The sequence below is a fragment of the Capra hircus genome, chromosome 22 (assembly GCF_001704415.2).
Source record: "Capra hircus breed San Clemente chromosome 22, ASM170441v1, whole genome shotgun sequence".
In the NCBI taxonomy this organism is placed as follows: Eukaryota; Metazoa; Chordata; class Mammalia; order Artiodactyla; family Bovidae; genus Capra; species Capra hircus.
Genome location: NC_030829.1, coordinates 16,714,244 through 16,737,185, shown reverse-complemented (window position 1 = coordinate 16,737,185; position 22,942 = coordinate 16,714,244). Strand labels below are relative to the sequence as shown.

Sequence of the window (22,942 nt, the reverse complement as noted above, 5' to 3'; positions counted from 1 at the left end):
CCCAGAAAAGTTCTTACCCTTTCAGGGCTGTTGCAGAGGCTCCTCTCCCTGGAATGCTGTTCCTCCCTTGGCCAACTCCTCACTTGCATTCAGTAGGTTTCAGTTTAAATGTCACCCCTTCAGAGAGGACATCATTGACCATTTTATCTAACGCATAAAACACCTGTTATTTCTCTGTTGCTTGCTTTTTGTTTCCCCTCCACCGGGCAGTAAGCGCCATGAAATCAGGGACCATCTGTAGCTTGTTCTGATCCCCAGCACCTAGCCCACTACTAGCACGTGGTCTTCGCTGAATACTGTGGAATAACTGAAGCCCAGGAAGCGCTGGATAAGGAATCAGGGCCCTATTAGAAACTGGTAGGGCAGCCCGTGCTCTATGCTTCCAGCTTCAGTGCCCCATTCGTGACGGGTCTAGGGCAGGCAAGGCCCCGAGTTTGGCCCCGCTGGAAGTAGACCCCCGAACCGCCACCCGAGGCCTGATTGTGCCAGGGGAATCGTTTCTAAGGCGACAAAAAACAGAGGGCGGGGCCTCAGAACGGAGGGTTCAGCTCTGGCCCCCGCAGGGCGCTCCCGCGAGACGCGGCTGCGCGCGGAGGGGAGGCGGGCTCTGGGGCTCCGGGAATGCGCGCGCGGGCGCGGCGAGGGTCTTATGCAGGGGCCCACGGCAGCGCTGCTCCTGAGGGCGGGGGAGTTGGGGGCCACACAGCCGGACTCCACCTCCTGGTACCGCCAGGAGGGTGGCCCAGTGTGCAGCTGGCCGCGGAAGCCGCAGCCGCTCGAGTGCCGCGCAACTTCCCCCGCCCCATGGCCCAAGGCGCGCCACTCAGAGTTCCGGCTTCCAGAGAAGGGTCCGGCGCACGGCCAAGACTGGGTCTGCAGCCCAGCCTCAGCGCGCCGGCTAAACTGCGCCCTCCAGCCCTCGACCCACGACAGCCACGCCCAGGGCGCCGAGGATCCCCGCCCTCCTGGGCCCTCGCTTACCCCGGCCCAGGAGGACGCCCCGCCCCAGGACGGTGAGGCCACTTGCGGCTCGCCCCTCCTGGCCCAAGGCTGTCTTGGGGCGGACGTGAGAATCCGGGGAACCGGAGAAGAGCGGTAGAGGATAGGCATCGCGATGCAGGGTGGAGAGAGAAGGGGTGCCTACCCCACCCCCACTCCGCATCTTTCTGCAGGTTCTCTTGTCCTTTGGCGAGGATTCTCCAAGGCGTCTCAACACATGGGCCGGCTCAGAAACGCCAAGATCCACGTGGAGAGAGCTGTCAAGGTCGGAGGGGGTTGGGGGAAGGGCTAAAAAAGGCCTGGAGGGTGGCTCACCCTGCCTCCTTGCACTATATTCTCCCCTCCTTAGAAAATAAAGAAGAAAAAACCTTGATCCCACGCCTGTCTTCAAATACTTCTCCAGTTTTCAACACCCCGTTCACAACCAAAATTCTTGGCAGAATTCAACTTCTTTATCTGGGTTTCAGTCAGCCCCCACCACTCTGGGTCCCTGTCCTTCACCACTCTCATCAGGAACCTCTCTAGTTAAGGTCACTGGTGACCGCTAAGGAGCCAGATCCACCAGTCAGTCCCTTTTCTGTCCTGACCTTGGTTTGGCACCTTGCGTCATTCTGCACCAGCACACCTTTCCTCTTGGCCGTCTGCACACTCCTGCTTTTCCTTTCTCCCTCCCAGGCAGCTACTTTTCGGTTGATTCTGAAGACTTCTCAGGACATTCTTGTTTCCCTGGATCCCTCTCTACACTTGTCTCCTTGGCTGTGAGTTCAATCCATCCTGCGCCCTTTTCATTCCCTCTCCAGCCCAGCCTGGCCTCTGACTGCAGCGCTCTGTGGTTCCGGTCCCTCACTTGACATCTCCATCGAGGGAACATCAAAGCATTTCAAACCCATGTCTTAAACCATACTCGTCATTTTCCTGCCCAAACCCATTATTCTCCCTGCTCTTTGGTCTTTTCCATCTCCCAGTTGCTTGAGCCAGGAAATTTGATCTTTCTGTTCCCTCACCCACACATCTAATCCTAATAGCACAACTAGTCTCTATTTCCAAAAGGAATGTCAGCTCCCACCTTGTTCCCATCTCTGCTGGAGGCACCTAGAGAAACCACAACAGCCTTCTCACTAGTCTCCTTTCTTCCATCCTTGCCCTCTGTTTTCCATAGGACAACAAGCCACACTTAACAGCCTCCAACCACATCACTCCCTCCCTTCACTTTATTGCTTCACGCTGCTCTTAATATAAAATCCAAGTTCATTCCACAGCCGTCAGTGCCTTGCACACACCTCTTAGGAGGTCTCCCTGCATTTTCCACACTCCATATACCGTGGCTCCCTTCCAGTTCCTTCTGACCCCTCCAGCCTCAAGACCTTTGCACGTGCTTTTCCCTCTGCCTTAACTGCCATTTGCCCAGCTCTGTACATTTCTGGCTCCTTCTCAGCTTCCCTTGATTGATTCTCTAGATCCCCATTAAAATCCTGTTTCTTGAGCTTCCCAGCCTGGATGTTAATTCCTGCTCTTTCACTTAACCACTGGGTGGCCAAGCTACTCAGTGTCTTGATGCCTCTGTTTCATAACCAGTTAAGTAGAGACTGGTTGCATGAGGGTGCTCAGCTATGTCTGACTCTTTTGTGACCCCATGGACTGTAGCCAGCCAGGCTCCTCTGTCCATGGGATTCCCAGGCAAGAATACTGGGAGTGGGTTGCCATTTCCTCCTCTAGGAGGTCTTCTCAACCCAAGGTTTGAACCCATGTCTCTAGCGTCTCCTGCATTGGCAGGCGGATTCTTAACCACTGCACCACCTTGGAATCCCCAAGTGGGGATAATAGTGTCTATTAAAAATACACGTTGTTAGTAGTAATGTATTTAAGCGCTTAACACATAGTAAATGCTCAATATATAGTTGCTGTTATGATTATTACTATGCAGATTATTTTTCTACTTTTTTACAGTCTGTCTCTCCTATTAGAATATATAAATTTCATGAAGGCAGAGACCATAGCTGTCTGGCTCACCATTATCTCCCCTGTGACCAGCACGTAGGCTATACTTACTGAAAAAGTATTCTTCTGTCACCTTATAGCAGAAGAAGATCTTTATGATCCAAGGTCGCTACCCTGTGATCCGTTGCCTCTTGCGCCAAAGGGGCTGGGTGGAGAAGAAGATGGTTCATCACTTGGGTACCACTTTGCCACAACCACATAAGGATCTGGACAGCTCAGTAATGGGTGACAGTGACACGACGGAGGAAGGTGAGAAATCCCTCCCTTCCCACAAGCTGCCTGAGTCCCTTTTCTTTGTTTCCCACTGTCCCAGGGTTGAGGCTTTGATGTGGGGCTGAGGGGCGGGGACTGGGGCCTTCCCACACCTGGGCTCTACATCTACAGAGGATGAAGATGAGGAGGAGGCATTCCGGCCACCACAGCTGTTTGACTTTGATGAGTTATTGGAATTTGATGACCTACATGGGAAACACGCTCTGATGGTGAGGACCCAGGGGGCTGGATAGGGGGCTGCTTCTTTCAAGAGAAAGCACTAGAGTCCAGCTTGGTGACCCCAGACAAGCCGTTTTCTAAATCTCAGTTTCCCTATCTGTGGTAAAAACGATCGGTTCTCTAAAGCCTAGGTAGGCCAGTGGAGTGGTGAGTGACACAGATGAGGCTGGCCTGGGATCAGGACTCTTTGCCAGGTTGTATCAGAAGCTGGCACAATCTCCACACCTGGTAATTCCCCTTTCCAAATAAAACCCCATAGTTCATCTTCCTCCATCCTTGGCAAGTGAAGGTTAGAAGGAAGGACTTAAAAATTTTTGAAAAAGGCTGATATGTTGGGGAGGATGTGTGTGTTGAGATCAAGACACTTGGCTTTGAATCTTCATACCACCACTTTCTGAGTTGAACTATGCCAAACTGCCATTATCATCTCTCAGGTGAGGTTGAGGACTGGCAGTTCCACATGGCCCAACATTGTGAACCTGGAACAAGTCCCTGAGCCTCAGTTCCCTCATCTGTGAAATGGGGATAATGGTAGCACCTACCACATAGGGTTATGGTGAGGATTAAATGAATTGACATGGAAAGCTTAAGCACAGGCCCTGGCACATGGTGTTACTGGTTATCAGTAATCCTTCTTCCCAGAGTTCTAGGAAGGATGGGGAGAAGTGGAGCTCACGAGAAAACCTTTGTCACATGCTCTGTGACCATCAGCTTAGAGTCACTGCCCTGCCACTAAGTCACTAATGACCAAGACCCAGAACAAGGTGTGGCATTCAGTTGTGGGCTTTAGTCACAGCCTAGGGGCACCTGGTTGAAAGAGCTGCAAGCCTGCCTGCTCTCTGCTCACCAGCGTGTGCCCCAAAGGGAAGAGATGTCTTTTCTTAACTTACAAAAAGATGACATGTGAGCTAGAGGACCCCTTGGAAAGATATTTTCCCTCCATTCACCCACCTTGCTCAGCATGGCGGGGAGAAGCTTCCTCAGACCTCGTGGTGCCCACATCAACCTTCCCTGTCTCCTCCCCTCTCCCCAGTCACGTATGGTTCGGAACGAGATCCCCTACTTCATCTGGACTACTCGTCGGGACATCCTAGACTGTCGCTTCCTCTCCAAGGATCAGATGATAAACCACTATGCTCGGGCAGGCTCCTTTACCACAAAGGTGAGCTCTTCAGAGTGCAGGCATGGCAACTGCCAACCCCCCCCCCCCCCCAGCTCTTGGGCTGGCAGTCCCTTTTTCTGCTCTCCTTGTCAGTGAGAGTTCTCAGGAGGTGGGGAGGTACGTGATTCAGTGGGATTTGGACACACCTGGGTTCAAATCCAACCTGTGCAGCATGTCGGGCACATATAGACATGGTGACTAAAATAGACTCCAGGAGCCAAATGGGCTCTGGAGTAAGAACAAACACCATGGCCAATGATTGTGAGCAGGAGGACCCTTCTCTCCTAAGCAGAGACTGTCTGGCTGATGGTTCTATTATATCTTGTCTTGGTTAACTGACTTCACCTCTCTGTGCCTCAGGCTCCTCTTCTTTAAGTGAGAATTCCAGTAAGACCTATCCTCTAGGGTTACAGCAAGAATGATAGGCTTTATAATTGGGACCTGCTGCTCTATTATTAGTGTGGACTGGAAAGGATTCCTCAAAGAGGCAGGTTTTTAAGGATCCAAAGGGTGGCTTGGAAGGATGCGGGGCATTCTGGACAGAGGGAGCCACATGAGCAGCACTTGGAGGTGAACATGAGCCTAGCAAGTGGGGCAGAGGCTCTGAGCCTGTCCATGCAGCATCCCCTTGAGCTCTCTGGGTGGGTGCCCAGTGTGGAGAGTCCCTTGGAGGCCCCCTGGGCAAGTCCCACCCAGCCCCCTCAGCGGCTGACTCCATAGGTGGGTCTGTGTCTCAATCTCCGGAATTTGCCGTGGTTTGATGAGGCTGATGCCGACTCCTTCTTCCCGCGCTGCTACCGCCTGGGGGCTGAGGATGACAAAAAGGCCTTCATAGGTAAGGAGATACCAGCCCCACGCCTAGCCCCTCAAGCCAAAGGAGGAGGGCTAAAGCCCTGGCTGGTGTTGGAGAGCAAAGGGCCTCTCTCATGCCCTCATGTGTCCCAGCAGATTTCTGTCTCCATCCCCAACCCTCATCTTTCCCTTATGTGCCTCTCTTAATGAGGCCCCTACCTTGGTCACCCCAGACCTCCAGAAGAGCTGATGTAGTTTATCTTATTTTCTAGAGCAGGTTCTAAAAGTTGGTCACCTAGTTGAGTTTGGAATCCAGAATAAGTTCCAACCCCCTGTCAGATTCCACTGACTAGATCGGGTTCCAAGTCTAGTTCCAAGAAAAGTTTCTAGACTTTGGGGCTCACAGACAGAGTAGGCTCCAACTCCAGCACACGCTCTAAATTCAGGTCAGAATTTGGATCCACATTAGATGCTAGGTTTAAATTAGTCTCCAAATCATTTATAGATTTGGGGCCAAAGTCTGGTTCTCAGGCTACAATAAGTATTAAAAGTGGATCAGGACATTGTAAATCAACTATACTTCAAATTAAAAAAATAGAAAATCACACACACATTTAAAAAAAAAAAAAGTGGATCAGGAACAGAGGAGGAGAAATCAGACAGCAGAACCAAGCAAGATTCTGAAGGTGGAATATGAGCCAAGTCAGGTCAGATTCTGGGGCTCGTTCCACAGTTGAAACAGAAGCCAGGTTCTAAGTGGGGTAGAGCCAGAAACGGTAGTCAGGTTCCGGATCCAGAGTGGGACAGGTCATGATCAGGTTCCGGAACCAGAACAGGCCTGGAGCCTAGGGGCTGAGGAGGGTATCCCCTGCCCCGGGAGCAGAGGACTTCTGGCTGACAGCTGCCCGCAACGTTCTCAAGCTGGTGGTAAAGTGCGAGTGGAAGTCAAACTCTGTCGATGAAGGAGAGGCCCCAAGTAAGTACTGTGGTCACTTCTGCTCCCCTAACCATCGATCCTCCCACCCAGCACACCTCACCCATCTGTCGTGGTATTTTTCTCATCCGTCTGCCCACCCACTACCCCTTCCTACCCACTCTTCCATACATCTCCCCTTCTCTCTGTCCACAGTCTGTTCATCCATCTGCTTACCTACTTACCCACCCATCTCACATTCACCTACCCATCCACCCATCCACCCATTCATCCTTCCCCCGACTGTCAATCTGTTCATTCACCTACTTTTGTCAACTCCACACTGCCTATCCATCCACTCCACCTTGCTGCCTATCTACCTACTTATGCTTCCACAGACCCGCCTCCCCATCCATGTACTTCTTTTCCATCCTGCCATCCACCACTTAATCTATCTTCTGGCCCATCCACTCATCATTCTTCTGTCACGCCCACCCACTTACCCACATGTCTTCCTATCTGTTTGTTAATTGGCCTACTGCCTCGCTCAGTCCTCCGATGGGCCTGGCATGTGGCAGAGTGCTCTAGAGAGGACAGACTTCAGAGGACATGGTCCATCCCTGCCTGTGGGGAGCTCAGATCTGTGAGGAGAGGCAGCAGTAAAACCATGTAGTTTCATGTGGTCTGAGGACCCCTCGTGCCATGTGAAGGGGGACCCAGAGAGTCTCTCCCTACTTGTCGGCTCAACCAGTTGCTGGCCCTTTCCCTTTCTGGACTTAGCTCCTACCTCAGAGCTTCCATCCTGTATCCCAGAGTCCTATCAGCCAGAGTTCCCAGAATTCTTCAGGGATTTGGTGAAATGAGAGGCAGCTCTGCTGTGAGCAGAAAGTCCCTGGCTCTTCCAGAGGGAGACCTCCCCATGGCTGTCTCCTGGGTGTGTCAGGAGCAGGGGCTCAAGGGGCCTCAGGTGTGTCAGAGCTCCCAAAACAGAGAGGCTGCAGGTGTGTCTCCTGGGACTCTAGGTGCTGAGATGCTTTGGGGACATTTAGGGTGGAGCCCAAATGAATGACAGGTCCTGCGCAGTGAGGGGCAAGGACGCGCACTGAGGCCACAGGTGAATTTAGAACAAAGCCCCAGGTGAGTGGCAGGTCCCACAGCAGTAGGGGCTGCAGGTGTATTTCAGGTGAAGTCACGGGTAAGTGACAGGCCTTGGGGCAGTGGGAGCTGTGGAGTGTGGGATAGTGACAGCCCCCACCTCTACCCCATCTTTTCAGGAGACAAGCAGCCGAAGAAACAGGAGAAGAAGCCAGTGTTGGTGTCCCCAGAGTTTGTGGATGAGGCTCTGTGTGCCTGCGAGGAGCACCTTAACAACCTGGCGCATATGGACATCGACAAGGATGTGGAGGCCCCGCTCCACCTGAGCCCTGAGGGCTGGTCCCTCTTTCTCCAACGCTACTACCAAGTGGTCCAGTGAGTGCCTCTGCAGCCCAGGCCATGGGGCGTGCTCTCGGGCAGCTTTCATGCTCCTAGCTGAGGGTCAGGGACAGAAGCTCTCTGTTGAATGCCCACCGCCCCCAGCTTCTCCCCAGTCTCGCCATTTTCATTCGCCCTACTATTCTCCTCTAGAACCCTCAGGAGTTCTCACTGGCTTCATATTAGGGTCCAAACTACTCTTCCCCAGATCTCGGTGTAGCATAATCACTAAAATCATGGCCTGTGCTGTCAGACAGATCTGAGTTCAAGTTCTGCTTTGCTCTTTCCAAGCTCTGTGACCTTGGGAATCTCACTAACCTATCTGATCTTTGCTTTTCTCAAATGCAGAATAGGTTTAAAAATAATGTTCTGCCTCAAAGGTGGGATTAGACAGGATAATTTTTATGATGTGCTCAGCATTGACTCATAGTATTCATTCACAAAGTAAGACTCTGTTAAGTCATTTAGATTTTATCCTGGAAACCAGCATTTTGCAAAGCCTATTATATAGCATGCTAGTTCTATATGCTGAAATGGAGTTTATGAAAAAAGGGTTTTGTGGTCAGTCACATTTGGAAAACACTGGGTTGAACAAAGTTAAAATAGGTTTCCTTGATGCAGGACTTTTCAGAAGATGGTGTAAACTCCCAAGAGGGACAGAGTGTGCAGTGTATCCTGTACTTATGTGACCCCAGCCCCCTGCCCCAAGAATGCATAGTGGTTGTATTTGCAGGACACATTTTGGGGAAAGGTTCTTGAGCAGAGGAAAGGAGTATTGAGATGGGCCTGGGCCTGTTGTAGGGAGATGCTGTTCAGTACAGTGTGCAGGAAAAACTGGCAGGAAGAGGGCCTGAAGGCAAGAAAACACTCAGCATTTACTGAGCCCTTCCTATGTGGCAGGCATTGTGCCAGACCCCAGAAATGAAGCAAAATCCTTGCCCTCAGGAGCAGACAGCTCAAGGTGGGAGACTTGGAGCAAGTCAGGGGGAGGACTAAAGGCCTCAGGTGGCGTGGTGTTAGAATAGAAAGGAACAGACAGATTTAATGATTGATAGGGGAGACTGAAGAACTAGTAAATGAACTGTGAAACCCACATCACTGATGAATAATTCATTTGTATCTTTTTTTAAACATTAGAGAATGAAAACTAGGTGATCCCATACTTTCCCCTTAGCTGCCAGAAAACATAAAGCTGCCCTTCTGAAATTAAGAATCACTGGGGGACTTCCCTGGTGATCCGGTGGCTAAGACTCCAAGCTCCTAATACAGGGGGCCATGGTTCAGCCCCTGGTTAGGGAACTAGATTGCACATGCTGCCGCTAAGAGAGCCCACATGCCACAGTGAAAGCTAGTAAAACCGAGTACAGCCAGATAAATTTAAAATATTAATAAAAGGAAAAAAGAATCGTCAGGACTGAGTTATAAGAGTCGGTGGAAATCATGTCAGTCCTTTGCATTTCTGGATGTGGGGCAAGTCGAGGGCTGAAGGAACCTCTCAAGAGCAGGATTAGGAAATTTCCCTGGTCATCCAGTGGTTAAAACTCTGCTTCCAATGCATGGGGTGCAGGTTCAATCCTTGCTTGGGGAACTAAGATCCCACATGCTACATGAAGCAGTCAAAAAAAAAAGTTAATTAAAAAATCAGGATTACATAAAATATTACCTCATGTAACATTGCACTGAATTGTTAGATCATTAACATTAATTATTAAGTCAATATTTATTGCTACTTCTCAGCTTTTAAAAACAAATCCACAACTCACCAGCCAGGCTTTTTTTTTTTTCCGTCCCCTGACCACCAGGTCCACTTTCCACAGAACTACTGGGTTTTTTTTTCACTAAATATAAAATCATCCTGTCGTGTTGAATATGCTTTTTCAAATTGCATGTGTCCCTGCCACTGCCATGTGACACTTTCCTGGGCCAGATCACAGATTTGCTCAGTATATTCTTTATGGCCATGGCCACAGAAACGTTTCCAGCAAACCTTGTGGAAATAGAAGAGCCAGGATTCATATGTGACAAGGAGGCCTTGCCAAGACTCCTCCATCTGATTGTCCTTGTTCCCAGCACTGCCCAGCTGCCACTGCTATGCCAGCCTTAGTAACAGAGATAAGTTCTCTGTGGCTGGAGACATCCAAGAGGCTCCAGCCTCTTTAACATCCGAGAGATGTTAAAAGAGAGGTTACCATCTAGCGGAGGCTTCCTTCCTGTTCAGTCAAAAGAAAAGAAATGGAGAGTTTGGCTGAGGCTGCCACCTGGGATATTTTGTGACTTGGTTTAGTTGAGGACATTTCATGTCATGTAGGGATCAGGTTCCTCTTTGTCCCTGAACTCTATCCATACAGCCCAGTCGCTGCCAGAGACTTCCTTATCCAATCATTCATTCATTTAACAAACTTCTAGGGAGAACCTAATAAGTGCTGGGGTACTACTTGGGGACAGGAGTATAACAGAGAATAACAACTATAGAAAGTGTTCCTGGTCTCATGGAGCTTGCATTCCAGTGAGCAGAGACAGGCAATGACCAAATAAGTGTAGGTGTCAGGTGGTAAGTGACGGGAAGAGAAATCTAGGAGATGTATGATATAGTTGTGCAAGAAAAGAATTAGATGAGGAAGGGGCCTGCCTATCCACCAGTGTTAGGTTAAAGATTAAGAGAGGAGTGAACCACCAAAAGCACTTGTGGATGAAAGATTCAGGCAGGCTAGAGTTTGCATCCTGGCTCAGCCTCTTAAATCAGTGTGTGGCCTTGGGCACATCATTTAACCCTGCAAGCTTCAGTTTATACTTCTCTAAGATGGGATCAATAACATATCCCTAAAGATGGATTAGTGATAATGTATGTAAAGCCCTTGGCAGAGTGCCTGGCATGTAGAGGTGTCTCATCATTTGATGCTGGTGTGATTAAATTCTGCCAAAGAGCAGTTTTAATATAATAGAGAGAGAGGTGGTGGCAGGAGGTGGAGTATTGGAGTGGGAGGGGTTACGGTAGGTAGAAGGCCCGTTCCAGCAGTTGGGGACGATGCCCTGGGCAGGGTGGATCTGGGGCACAGCCTGAGGGTGGGGGTGGAGGATTGGGAGAGCCCTGTCTGGGTCTCAAGGGGAAGGGTGTGACCAAAGCTGGTGGGACCATGGCCAGGGGGCTTGTGTCTCCCCTTGCCTTGTTCACCAGGATGCCCCCAGGCCCAGCCCTGTCCAAGTCCCATCATCTCCCCACAGCGAGGGGGCAGAACTCAGGTACCTCGACACTCAGGTCCAGCGCTGTGAGGACATCCTGCAGCAGCTGCGGGCTGTGGTGCCCCAGATGGACATGGAAGGAGATCGCAACATCTGGATCGTGAAGCCGGGAGCCAAGTCCCGTGGACGAGGTGGGGGTCTGCCCCTGCTACCTGTACCAGCACCCTACACCCTCCCCAACCAGAGGCTTGGGAGGTTAATAGTACAGCCTCTGTTGGAGCCAAACTGCCTAGGTTCGAATCCCAGCTCTTCTACTGATGAGCTGTGTGACCTTGAGGAAGTCATATCACCTCTTTGAACCTCAGTTCCCTCATCTGTGAGAGTTGATGATAATACCTCCTATGAGGCCAGGATTAAATGAGGAAGTGCATGTACTGCTCAGCACGGTGCCAGGCACAGTAGCCACCCCATGAATGTTGGCTGCTGTGATGATGATAGGGCTTCCCTGGCAGCTCAGCAGTAAAGAATCCGCCTGCCAATTCAGGAGATATGGGTTCAATCCTTGGGTTGGGGAAATCTGCTGGAGAGGGAAGTGGCAACCCACTCCAGTATTCTTGCCTGGGAAATCCCATGGACAGAAAAGCCTGGCGGGCTACAGTCCATGGCTTCGCAAAAGAGTTCGGACATGACTTAGCAACTAAACAACGTGATGATACCAGCGCCTCCTCTCCTGCCCTGAGAGTTTAGGTTAATGCTTTAGGCAGGCCTGGTGGTACTCACTGCAGTTACTTGCCGTCTAAGGGCTCTCCGATTTGACTTATGCATCCTTGTGAGGTGTAGAACAGTGGTTAAGGGTGTGGATGCTGAGAGCCAGACTTCCTTGGTTCAAACCCAAGCTCTGCTCCCTAATATTTGAAAGACCTGGGGCAGGTCAGTTAACCTCTTCTGTGCCTCATTTTCATCCTTGGTGAAATGAAGCCAATAATACCTACCCAAGAGGATTACATGAGTACAATATGGAAAGTGCTTTGACCCTATACTTTTAGAGTAACTGCTATGTAAGTGCTATAATTTTTAGCCACTATTTTGACTGCTCAGCATGAATGGAATTTGAACAGGTCACCCAGCAGGCTGGGATGGTGCATCAGCCCAGCCTTTAAAAGATCGTTAAGGACTTCTAAGATGTAAAAAACAGATTTTTGGCAGCGGATCACCCCACATACTGCCCTTGGGAGAATTTGTTCATGTCCTAGTGAAGCTGTCGCAGCTTCACACACTGTGGGACACTCTCGGGATGTCTCTCTAAAACTAGCATCATAGTCTTTTCTTCTTCTACCTTGGAATTGTTTTGTTGGTCTTTTCCAGGTTTGAAAATACATATTTGTTATTAAAACAAGACCAGACAGTACAGAAACGTGGAAGAAACTAAGGGCACCTTTGATTTCACTGAGATAACTACTGTTTACCTTGTGGTGTGTTTCTATACTCTCGTCTATGCGTGTTGGGTGTATGTGTGTTTTATTCTAAATAAGAGCATACTATGTAGCTTCCTTTTTTCATTATTTATCTTTTCATATCAGTGAGTATTACTTACTGTTTTTCACCTTTATTTTTTCTTAATAGATCTTAGAGGTCACTCCATTTCCATACATCTAGATCTGCTTCCCCCTGCCCCCCATTTTTAGTTTATTGTTAGAGTCATTTTCAAACATACACAAAAGCAAAGAAAACAGTACAGTGAGTTCCAATGTATTTCAACATTTCCTCTCCATTTTTAGTAAAACTTAATTGAAATATGTATACAGTCCCCTTCATTGACAAGGGCACACATTGTGAATATACAACTCAGTGAATTGTCACATAGGGAACACACTCGTGGAAACAGCATCCAGATTACAAAGTAAAACATTACCTTTACCCTAGAGGGCCCTGTGCTACCTCCTGGTCTCTGCCTCCCTGCAGTGGAAGCCCTTATTCTGACATACAATACCATAGATTAGTGTTGCCTGTTTTTGAATTTTATATAAAAGTACAGTATATACTTTCCGACCTCATTCTGTCTTACAGCTGCACAGTCTAATCTTGTTTATATGTACTCTCATGGTTTTACTTAATCCTTTTCTGATGGATATTTAGATGGCTATCAGTTTTTTCCCTATTTACTTGATTATTTATTGGTTAATTGCTGTTAACAACACTGATGAATATCTTGTGCACATATCTTTCCATTTATAGTAGTTTTTCCACTTATTTCTTTACGATAAATTCCTAAAAGTGAAATTGCTGGGTCAGAGGTCATGAACAGTCTCAATCTGTGGCTACACAAGTCATCATCATATTGGGAATATTAGTCATCAGTCTGGGCTTTTGGGAAAGAATCTGGCCTGGGCACCAAGCATAAGTTGTTCTGTGCCATTGGCAGGCAGTCAGACTGTTTGGAGGACCAAGCAGTGAAGAAATAAGATTGATTTTTGAGTGTAGGTGTCTGTCTGCAGTGTGATTCTCACTGTAGACCCTTGAACAGCATGAACGAACTGCATGAATGGGTCCACATGTAAGCAGATCCTTTCACTTTGTACCTACTTTAGTACTGCATGACCTATGGTTGAACCTGTGGATGCAGAACCATGGATACAGAGGACCTACTGTAAAGTTATACAATAATTTTCAACTGTTCAGAGGGTTGGCACTCCTAATCCCTGCATTGTTCAGCTGTATTTATCAGCATTAAAACGCCTCAATTAGCGTAAGATGCTTAACTTCACTTGTTATAAAACAGTTAAAATTAAGAGATACCATTCTACCTAGGAGAATGGCAAAAATAAATCATCAACAGTGTCGGTAGTATGTGGGCAAACACACAATCTCATACACTCTTACTCGGAGTGCAAGTTGGTAGAACATCTTTGTTCTGTAAAGTGAAAAAATGTACATACCCTTTTAGCCAACAAATCTATAATGAGAGATGTTTTTCACAGGTGACTAATAATGATGATGAGTTAACATTTACTGAATGCTCACCAAGTGCCAGGCACTGTTCCAGTTCCTTAGGATGTTTAAATGCATAGAATGCTGTGCAACTGAGGCACACACAGACTCTGCCATAACTTGGGTGCCCATCCATACGACCTGGAAGCAGCACCTGGCTTCTTTGGATCAGGAGATGTGTGTTGTTGTTGTTGTTGTTGTTGTTTTTAAATTGTGTACCCTTTTGTACTGCCTGCTTTTGCCTCTGCTCTTTTATATTCTGTTATTATGAAAAACTAATCAAAGTCATATCTGTATATGGTTTTAAAAAGACCCAATACTGTTTAAATTTTCATATGTACATATATTCCTTTCCATCATCAAAATTGGTTAATTTAAAAAAAAAAAATCCTTGGCAGATTCTCAGCTTTCCCAAAGAGAACATGGAGAAAGGCAGACTTACCCACTCAGGCCTGTCAGTCCTTAGGGAATGTGAGCTTAGGATGAACTGTTCATAATCCCCTAGCCCATCTCCCAGCCGAAGCCTGGCCTGATCCCTAACCAGCCCTGTTTCCCCCTTAGGTATCATGTGCATGGACCACCTGGAGGAAATGCTGAAGCTGGTGGACTGCAACCCCATGATGATGAAGGACGGCAAGTGGGTGGTGCAGAAGTATATCGAGCGGCCCTTGCTCATCTTTGGCACCAAATTTGATCTGAGGCAGTGGTTCCTGGTGACTGACTGGAACCCACTTACTGTGTGGTTCTACCGTGACAGCTACATCCGCTTCTCCACACAGCCCTTCTCCCTGAAGAACCTGGACAAGTGAGCCCCGCCCCGCCCTCAGCCCCCTCAGTCCCATGAGCTCCTAATCTAATCTGGGAGCTGGAAAGGAACAGTGCTTCCAGTGCAGTGCTGGTCTCCGAACACAGCCTCTGCAGGCAGGCAGGCCCATCCATCCACCCTTCCTTCCACCCAGCAGATGCCTATAGCACGTGTACCCTGAGCCATTCACCATTCTAGGTGCTTGGACACAGTAGTGAATGAAACAAACCCAGCCCTCAAGAGTTCACATTCCAGCAGGGAGAAACAGACAAGCCGTGAACATAACCAGTAAAATCATCAATGGGTTAAAAGGCGATATGTGTTATGAGAGAAAAGATGTAGAGCAGAGTAAAGGGGGATCCGGAGAAACAGAGAGGCAGCATTCACTTGGGGGTGAGAGGAAGCCTGTGGAGCCCTGGATTCAAATTCCTGTTTTGCAGTTTCCAAGCTCTGTGACTTGGGTCAAGTGGAACCCTGTTTAAGCATCAGTCACCACCATCTATAGAATGGAGCCAGTGACACGGAGCTCAGAGCTGTTGGTTAACTGAATGCTTGCATGTGACGAACGCCAAGCACTTCATGTATATTATCTCAGACGTTCATGAAAACCTGGCCAAGTGGGTACTGTTACTACCCCCATCTTTTACATGTTGAAAGAAGCATGCAGGTTAAATGAATTATATAGGATTTTACCAGTCAGCAATGAAGCCAGGACTTGAGTGCATGTCTTGGTGATTACAGGCCCTGTACTCTGAGCTACCTTCTTCCAGGCACTGGGAGAGTTAACTGTGACACTGTCACAAAGCACTTGGCACTGTGGCCCCATATTTAGTACCCTCAGAGAGGGCCTGAGCACAGACTGGCAGTAGCCCTAAAAGATGGTGATGAGGATTTTGCCAACTCAAGCTGCACAGTTTGGTATGGGCAGGACTGGTTCCGGGGTTTGCCTGCCCTCCCCATGTCTGGGTGGGTGGGGCGAAGGGAGCCAGCCCTCAGCTTCCTGCTCTCTGTCCCAGCTCTGTGCACCTGTGCAACAACTCCATCCAGAAGCACCTGGAGAATTCATGCCACCGGCACCCACTGCTGCCCGCAGACAACATGTGGTCAAGCCAGAAATTCCAGGCCCACCTGCAGGAGACGGGGGCCCCGAACGCCTGGTCCACTGTCATCGTGCCCGGCATGAAGGCCGCAGTGATCCACGCCCTGCAGACCTCCCAGGACACCGTGCAGTGTCGGAAGGCCAGCTTCGAGCTCTACGGTGCTGACTTTGTTTTTGGTGAGGACTTCCAGCCCTGGCTGATCGAGATCAATGCCAGCCCCACCATGGCACCCTCCACAGCTGTCACCGCCAGGCTCTGTGCCGGTGTGCAGGCAGACACCCTGCGTGTGGTCATCGACCGGCGACTGGACCGCAACTGTGACACGGGGGCCTTCGAGCTCATCTACAAGCAGGTGAGGTGGCCAGGCCCAGGTGGGACCCAGGGAGGCCTCCCTGTAGTAAAGCTCAGGGCTCTGCAGTCACACAAACCCAGTTTGGGTCCTGGTCTTGCTGCAGTGACTGGATACAGCCACTCCACCCTCTTGAGCCCCCATTTCCCTGTCTGTAAGATGGTCATGCTGTTACCATCTTTTTCCTGGGGTTTGGGGGATGAAATGAGTCAGTGTGTTGGATAATACTTCTAGAGGCTGGTAGCATACTGTTAGAAGGATAGACTCTGAAGCCTCCCTGGATTCAAATCCCTGCTCAAATAAATAACTTCCTCTTCCATGAGGTTCCAGTAAAACAGAAGCCCTCAAAATTATAGAAGCTCTACTGTTAACCAAAAGGCCTTGCAGGTCTGTCTTTTCACTCAAAATGTGTTCAAGACTGAATCTTGAGACCTATAGGTATACTCTTGGGATGTTTAAAAGATGTGTAGCTGCCTTAAAGGGCCTAATAGGCATGGCTTGGATTTCTCTGAAGTTTTCTGTTTGTTTTTGTGTGTGTCTTTTTAGATATCATTGACATACAACATTTTTAGTTTTAGATGTACAACATAAACAGTATTTACAAATTTGAAAAGATCACCACCATAGGTCTAGTTAACATATATCATCAAACAGTTACAAGAATTTTTTTCTTGCATGAGAACTTTTAAGATCTACTTTCTCGGCAACTTTCAAATATACAACATTATTAACTATAGTCGTGATTCTATACATGACTTATATATTTGTAACTGCAAGTTTGTAATTTTTTATTCCCTTCACCCATTTTGCCCCCCAATCAGCTATCTGTTCTCTGTATCAGTGAGTTCAGTTTGTTTTTTATTTTAGATTCCGCATATAATTGAGATCATACGGTATTTGTTTTTCTCTGACTTGTTTAACTTAGCATAAGACACCCATGGTCTGTCCATGTTGTCACAAATGTCAAGATTTCATTATTTTTGTTTATTTTTTTGGCCGCTCCACAGGGGATCTTAGTTCCCCAACCAGGGACCAAACCAGTGCCCCTGCAGTTCCCCAACCAGGGGGCAAATCTATGCTCCCTGTAGTGGAAGCGTAGGACTGCCAGGGAAGTCCTGAGATTTTCTTCTTTTTAATGGCTGAGTAATATTCCGTCATATATTTACAGGTACACATTTTCTCTGTTCATCTGTCAGTGGATGCTTAGGTCACTTCCGTATGTCGGTCATTATAAATAGAGCTGCCATGAACATGGGCTTGCAGATATCTTTTCAAATGGCTTTTCATTTCTTTTGGGTAAATACCCATAAGTGGAATTGCTGGATTGTATGGTAGCTCTGACATTAACTTTTTGAAGAACATCCATACTGTTTTCCATAGTGGGCACACCAATTTACCTTCCCACCAACCTGCAAAAAAGTTCCCTTTTCTTTACATCCTTGCCAACCCTTGTAATTTTTTGCCTTTAGGATGATAGCCATTCTGCCAGGTGAGAGTGATATCTCATTGTGGTTTTGATTTGCATTTCCCTGATGATTAGTGACATTGAGTACCTTTTAATGCACCTGTTGCATGTATCTGTATGTCTTCTTTTGAAAAATGTTTATTCAGATCCTCTGTCCATTTTTTAATCAGATTGTCTTTATATATTTTGGGGACCTCCGTGGCAATCCAGTGGTTAAGACTTCACACTTCAGTGCAGGGTGTGTGGGTTTGATCCCCAATTGGGAAAACTAAGATCCTGCATGCCTCATGGCATGGGGGGGGGGCGGGGAAAGATTGTCTTTATATCTTTGTGTTATTAACCTCTTACAAGTGATTTGCATTTTCTTCCATTTGGTAGGTTGTCTTTTGATTTTGTTGATTTCCTTTGATGTTCAGAAGATTTTTAGTTTATTTGTGCTTTTGTTGCCAAATCCAAAAAATCATTGCCAAGACTGAGTTAAGGAACTTCCTGGCTGTTTTCTTCTAGAAGTTTTATGGTTTAAGGTCTTATGTTCAAATCTTCACTCCATTTGAGTTGATTTTTCTATATGGTGTAAGATAGTGGTTCAGGTTCTTTCTTTTGCATGTGGCTGTCCTGTTTTCCCAACACCACATATTAAGAGACTGTATATTCATGCCTCCTTTATCATGACTTAATTGACCACAATGTATGGATTGATTTCTGGGGTTTTAATTTTGTTCCATTGATCTGTGTGTCTGTTTTTATGCCAATATCATACTGTTTTGATCACTATAACTGTGTAATACATTGGTTTGGCCAAAAAGTTCATTTGAGTTTCCATGTATGCTTGCAGGAAAAAAAAAAAAACAAATGAACTTTTTGGCCAACTCAATAGTCTGAAATCAGGAAGTGTGATGCCCCCAGCTTTGTGCTTTCTCAAGACTTCTTCAGCTATCAGGAAGTCTTTAAGTGATTCCGTACATCTTTGGGGATTGATTTCTCTATTTTTGTGAAAAATGTCATTGGAATTTTGATAGGGATTGCATTGAGTCTATAGATTCCCTTGGGTGTTATAGACATTTTAATAATATTAATTCTTCCATTCCATGAGTACAGAATATTTTTCTATTTATTTGTGTCATCTTCAGTTTCTTTCATTAGTAGTGTACAGGTCTTTCACCTCCTTGGTTAAATTTACTCCTGGTATTTTATTTTCTCTGATGTCCTTTAATCTCCTTAAGTTAGAACAGCTCCACTGCTTTTTTCCCCACCCATGTTTGGATCTTTTGAAGGCCCCAGACTGGTTGTTTTATGGAACTGTCCCACATTCTGGATTTATCTGATTGTTTCCTCATGGTGGTGTTTAACTTCTGTTATCTGAATGTCCTATAAACTAGAAGTTAGGTCACACAGCTTGATGAGGTTCAGATTACACATTTTTGTCAAGAACACTTGAGAGGTGATACTGGGGGCCTCATACAGCATCACGAGGCACCCATTGTCAGAGTGTCTCGTGATTGGTGATGCTAAGTCTGACTGTGCAGGTAAGGTCATGCTACGAGACCTCTGCATGGTAAGTTGCATCCTTCCCTTTGCAGTGATCATTTTCTTTGTAAGGTGATTCTTTGGCAGCATGCAGATGACACATTTTCCTGTCATCCTTTTCACCTACTTGTTTTGATATCCAGTTTTGATTCTTGCCTGTTCTGTTAGAGTCGCAGAATGGTACATTGCTATTTCTATCATTCTTTCTGCATTTATGAGCTGAGATTCTTCCATAAAGATGAGTTTTTCTGTATCAACTGGGCTTCCCATGAGCTCTGATATCTGTATTTTTGTAAATTGAAGTATAGCTGATTTACAGTGTTGTATTAGTTTTTCTATATAGAGTGATTCAGTTATATATATACATACATTCTTTTTCATATTCTTTTCCATTATGATCTGTCCAAGGATATTTACTGAATGTAGTTCCCTGTGCTATACAGTAGGACGTTAATATCTGTAAATTTTTAAAGCATTTATTCATTCATTAGGCTGCATCATGTCTTAGTTGTGGCATGTGGGACCTCCATCATCTCCGTTATGTCTTGCGGATCTTTCGCTGCAGGGCACGGATTCTCTAGTTGTGGCGTGCAGGCTCAGGAGTTGCAGTGCAGGGGCTTAGTTGTTCCATGGCGTGTGGAATCTTAATTCCTTGACCAGGGATTGGGCCCACGTCCCTTGAATTGCAAAGCAGATTCTTAACCACTGGACCACCAGGGAAGTCTCTCGATATCTGTATTTTTAACAAGCTCCAAATGACACTGATGTTTAGATAGGTTCTAATCAGGATCTGTTGATGACATGGAAAACCCCTCAGCCTAGCCCTAGGTTAACCAGGAGTGTTCCTAACAAGATGCAGGGGCTCTTCTGTGTCCAGTGCAGGAAGCACAGCTTGGCTTAATAAGAACTGAACATGGTCCAGGAGCTCCTTTCTTGGATCTTTCTCTCTGCCTCCCTCTGTATATTTGCAACGTCATTCTCTCCACAGAAAGCCTTCTTTAAGGTTCTGCTTCCCTTGGTTCAGATGAGAATTTAGGCAGGCTCCAGGCCTCTTATCTGTCTGGGTGTTGTAATTCACATGCTTTCAGCAGGGAATCTGGCTCATCTCAGGAAGCTGTCCATTGACAGCAGCCGGTGGAGGAGCATTTCCCGGCCAGGGAGTTGAGGAAGGCAGGCGGGTGGAGGGGTGAAGGTGGGGGCCTGGCTAAGACTACCCCCCATTCCTCTGGTTTATTCATCTCAGGGGCTCTGTGACCCTCCAGGTACTGATTCAGACCCCTTAGAGGACAGAGACGGGCTTTGCATTTCTCAGCCCAGAAATGTCTCCTGACCAGGTGTCCCAGAAGTTAATTCCATCTACCCCTTCCCTAAGTCTTTCTAGACCTAGGATTCTAGCACCATGGTCTGAGCAGGCCTTGTCTCCCCTTCTTCCCCACAGCCTGCCGTGGAGGTGCCCCAGTATGTGGGTATCCGGCTTCTAGTAGAGGGCTCCACCATCAAGAAGCCCCTGGCGATGATGAGTCACCGGCGGATGGCCGTCCGCCCAGCCCTCCCTCACCTGCTGGCCCCGAGAGGCTCTGGGGAAAGCAAGGACTCAGGAAGCCCCATCCACAGGTCAGCTTCTAGGAAAGTTGCTGGGGCCAGAAGCCTGGGGCACACTGAGAAGCCAGATTCCACTGCCACCACCTCAGCCCCTGGAAAGGGGAAGAAAGGCAAGGCGAAAAGTGCCACAGCCCAGGTCCGCCCCAATCTCCGGAAGTGGGACACCCCCAGCACGAGGATGAGCTGCATTTTTACCATGACCTTAGCTAGCAGGGACAGGCATCCCCACTCTTTGAACAGATTGCCATTGAGTCTGAAGAACCCCCAGGCCCTGGGTAAGACCCTTCCCTCCAAACACCCCAGGCCCTCAAGACAACTTCTTCCTGTTCTCCAAGCCGCTCCTAACCACCTGGGTTTGCCCCCACCCACAGCCCCACCAGAGAGTCACCGGTAGTAAGTAAAAGCCACCACTTACAAAGTATTTTTAAAAACTGCACGACTGAATGACTGTGATCCACCCCCCGCAAAGTAGTCACGTGGTGAGGCAGTTGTACTCATTTGGAAGATGCCAGGACTCAGTCCCAGTTTGGTCTCATGCCAGAGCCCCTTTTCCTGCTGTAGTATTCTGTCTTTGCTGCCGTGCAAAGTTGCCTCTGGGGAAAAGGAACTAATATCTGTACAGCACATAACAGTTGAAACTGTGTCACTACCTGACCAGCTCCTTTAGTTCTCACAGCCTAGCGAGGGAGGTGCTATGATCCCCATTTTCCAGCCGAGGTATCAGGAAGTGTAAGGAAGTTGCCCGAGGTTGCACAGCTCAGAAGGGGCAGAGCTGGGATGCAGACCCAGGTCTGTTGGACTTCAAACCCTGTGTCCTTCCCATGGCCTCTGGAGAAGGAACTGGGTGGGCTCCATCTGCCCTCGTCTCCCCCTGCCTCCCCACCCTCCACTCACACCTTGAGGGGGAGCTGGTGAGCCTTAGCCCCTCCCCACCCCCTCACGGCCCCTCTTGCTCCCACAGCCCCTTACCATTTCCCAAGCCTTCACAGCAAGGCCCGGCTGCCTTCTCCCCATGTGCCCTGGCCCCAGGGGCAGGTCCTCAGACTACAGCACAGCAAGCTGGCGGGCACTAAGGCCCTGTCAACTACAGACAAGGCCTTGATGACTCTACCAACTGCCAAGGTTTTGATTTCCCTCCCACCTAACCCTGAGCTCAAGCTGGCACCCAACGCCCTGAAACCAAGAAAGGTGGGCCTCAAACTGTGACCAGTACCCCGCTGGGCAGTGCTGACTACCGGGGTCAGGGCTGGAGGGCACAGGTAGAGGGTAGCCCCCAGGCTGGCCTGTGCCCCAAGGGAAGGGCTTGCATCCCTCAGGACCCCCCTCCTGAACAGATTCCTGATCATCTCTCCTCCTTCTCCCCTCCTTTCACACGGAGGCTCTTGCTCCCCAGCACCTTCATGGTCCCCACTTTGGAAGTAATGTGTGGTCTCAACCCTTTGAAGACGGAAATCTTCCTAGCATCTGTAGGAAGAGCAAGACCAAAGGCAAATGCAAGGCCAGACTCTGTGACAGACCAAAGGCCGAGACACACCTCATGACAACACTGAGCCTTCCAGGGCCTCTGACCCTTATCACAGACCGGGGTTTGGAGGGCACAAGGGACATGTGGCCACAGAAGCTCTTGCTTCCATCACCACTACCCTTATCCTGGATGCAGCGCCAAATAAAAAAGAGCAAATGAGGTCTTCGAGGTTTGGCTCCTTTTCTGTTGGGAGGGTGAAGAGAGGGTATAGTGTGACCCTGTACTCCAAGGCCCAGGACTAGAGCCAGAGGCTGTCAGCAACTCCCCCCAAAGCACAGCCCCGCACTCCCACCCAGCGACGACAGGAGACTCAGCGGAGAAGAGTGGACCTTGCTAAACCCCAGTCCTCTCCTGAGGGAGTGGGCCCGTCCCTTCCTTTGCAAGGGGCCAAGGTCACCTCAAAAGGAAATATCCAACAAGGCCCTCTCATCTGAAAAAAGCTCAACATTCCTTAGTTATAATGGGTTGAATGTTGGTATGTCTTCCTAGAACCTGTGGATATGTCTATTTGGAAAAAAAGGTCTTTGCAGATGTAAGTTAAAGTACAGATTTTGAGATGAGATCATCCAGAT

The 22,942-nt window shown here is 48.2% G+C and overlaps 1 protein-coding gene across 1 annotated transcript; it reads left to right on the top strand.

Moving 5' to 3' along the window:
* On the top strand, positions 601-22,538 carry LOC102184009 (tubulin monoglycylase TTLL3). Its single transcript, XM_018066930.1, is given in 15 exon segments — positions 601-1,013; positions 1,173-1,264; positions 3,078-3,246; positions 3,382-3,479; positions 4,523-4,651; positions 5,372-5,486; positions 6,327-6,419; positions 7,631-7,826; positions 11,052-11,200; positions 14,559-14,802; positions 15,819-16,254; positions 20,682-20,829; positions 21,807-22,047; positions 22,239-22,350; positions 22,353-22,538. Coding segments are annotated over 15 exon segments (2,763 nt in total). The 5' UTR covers positions 601-649; the 3' UTR covers positions 22,530-22,538.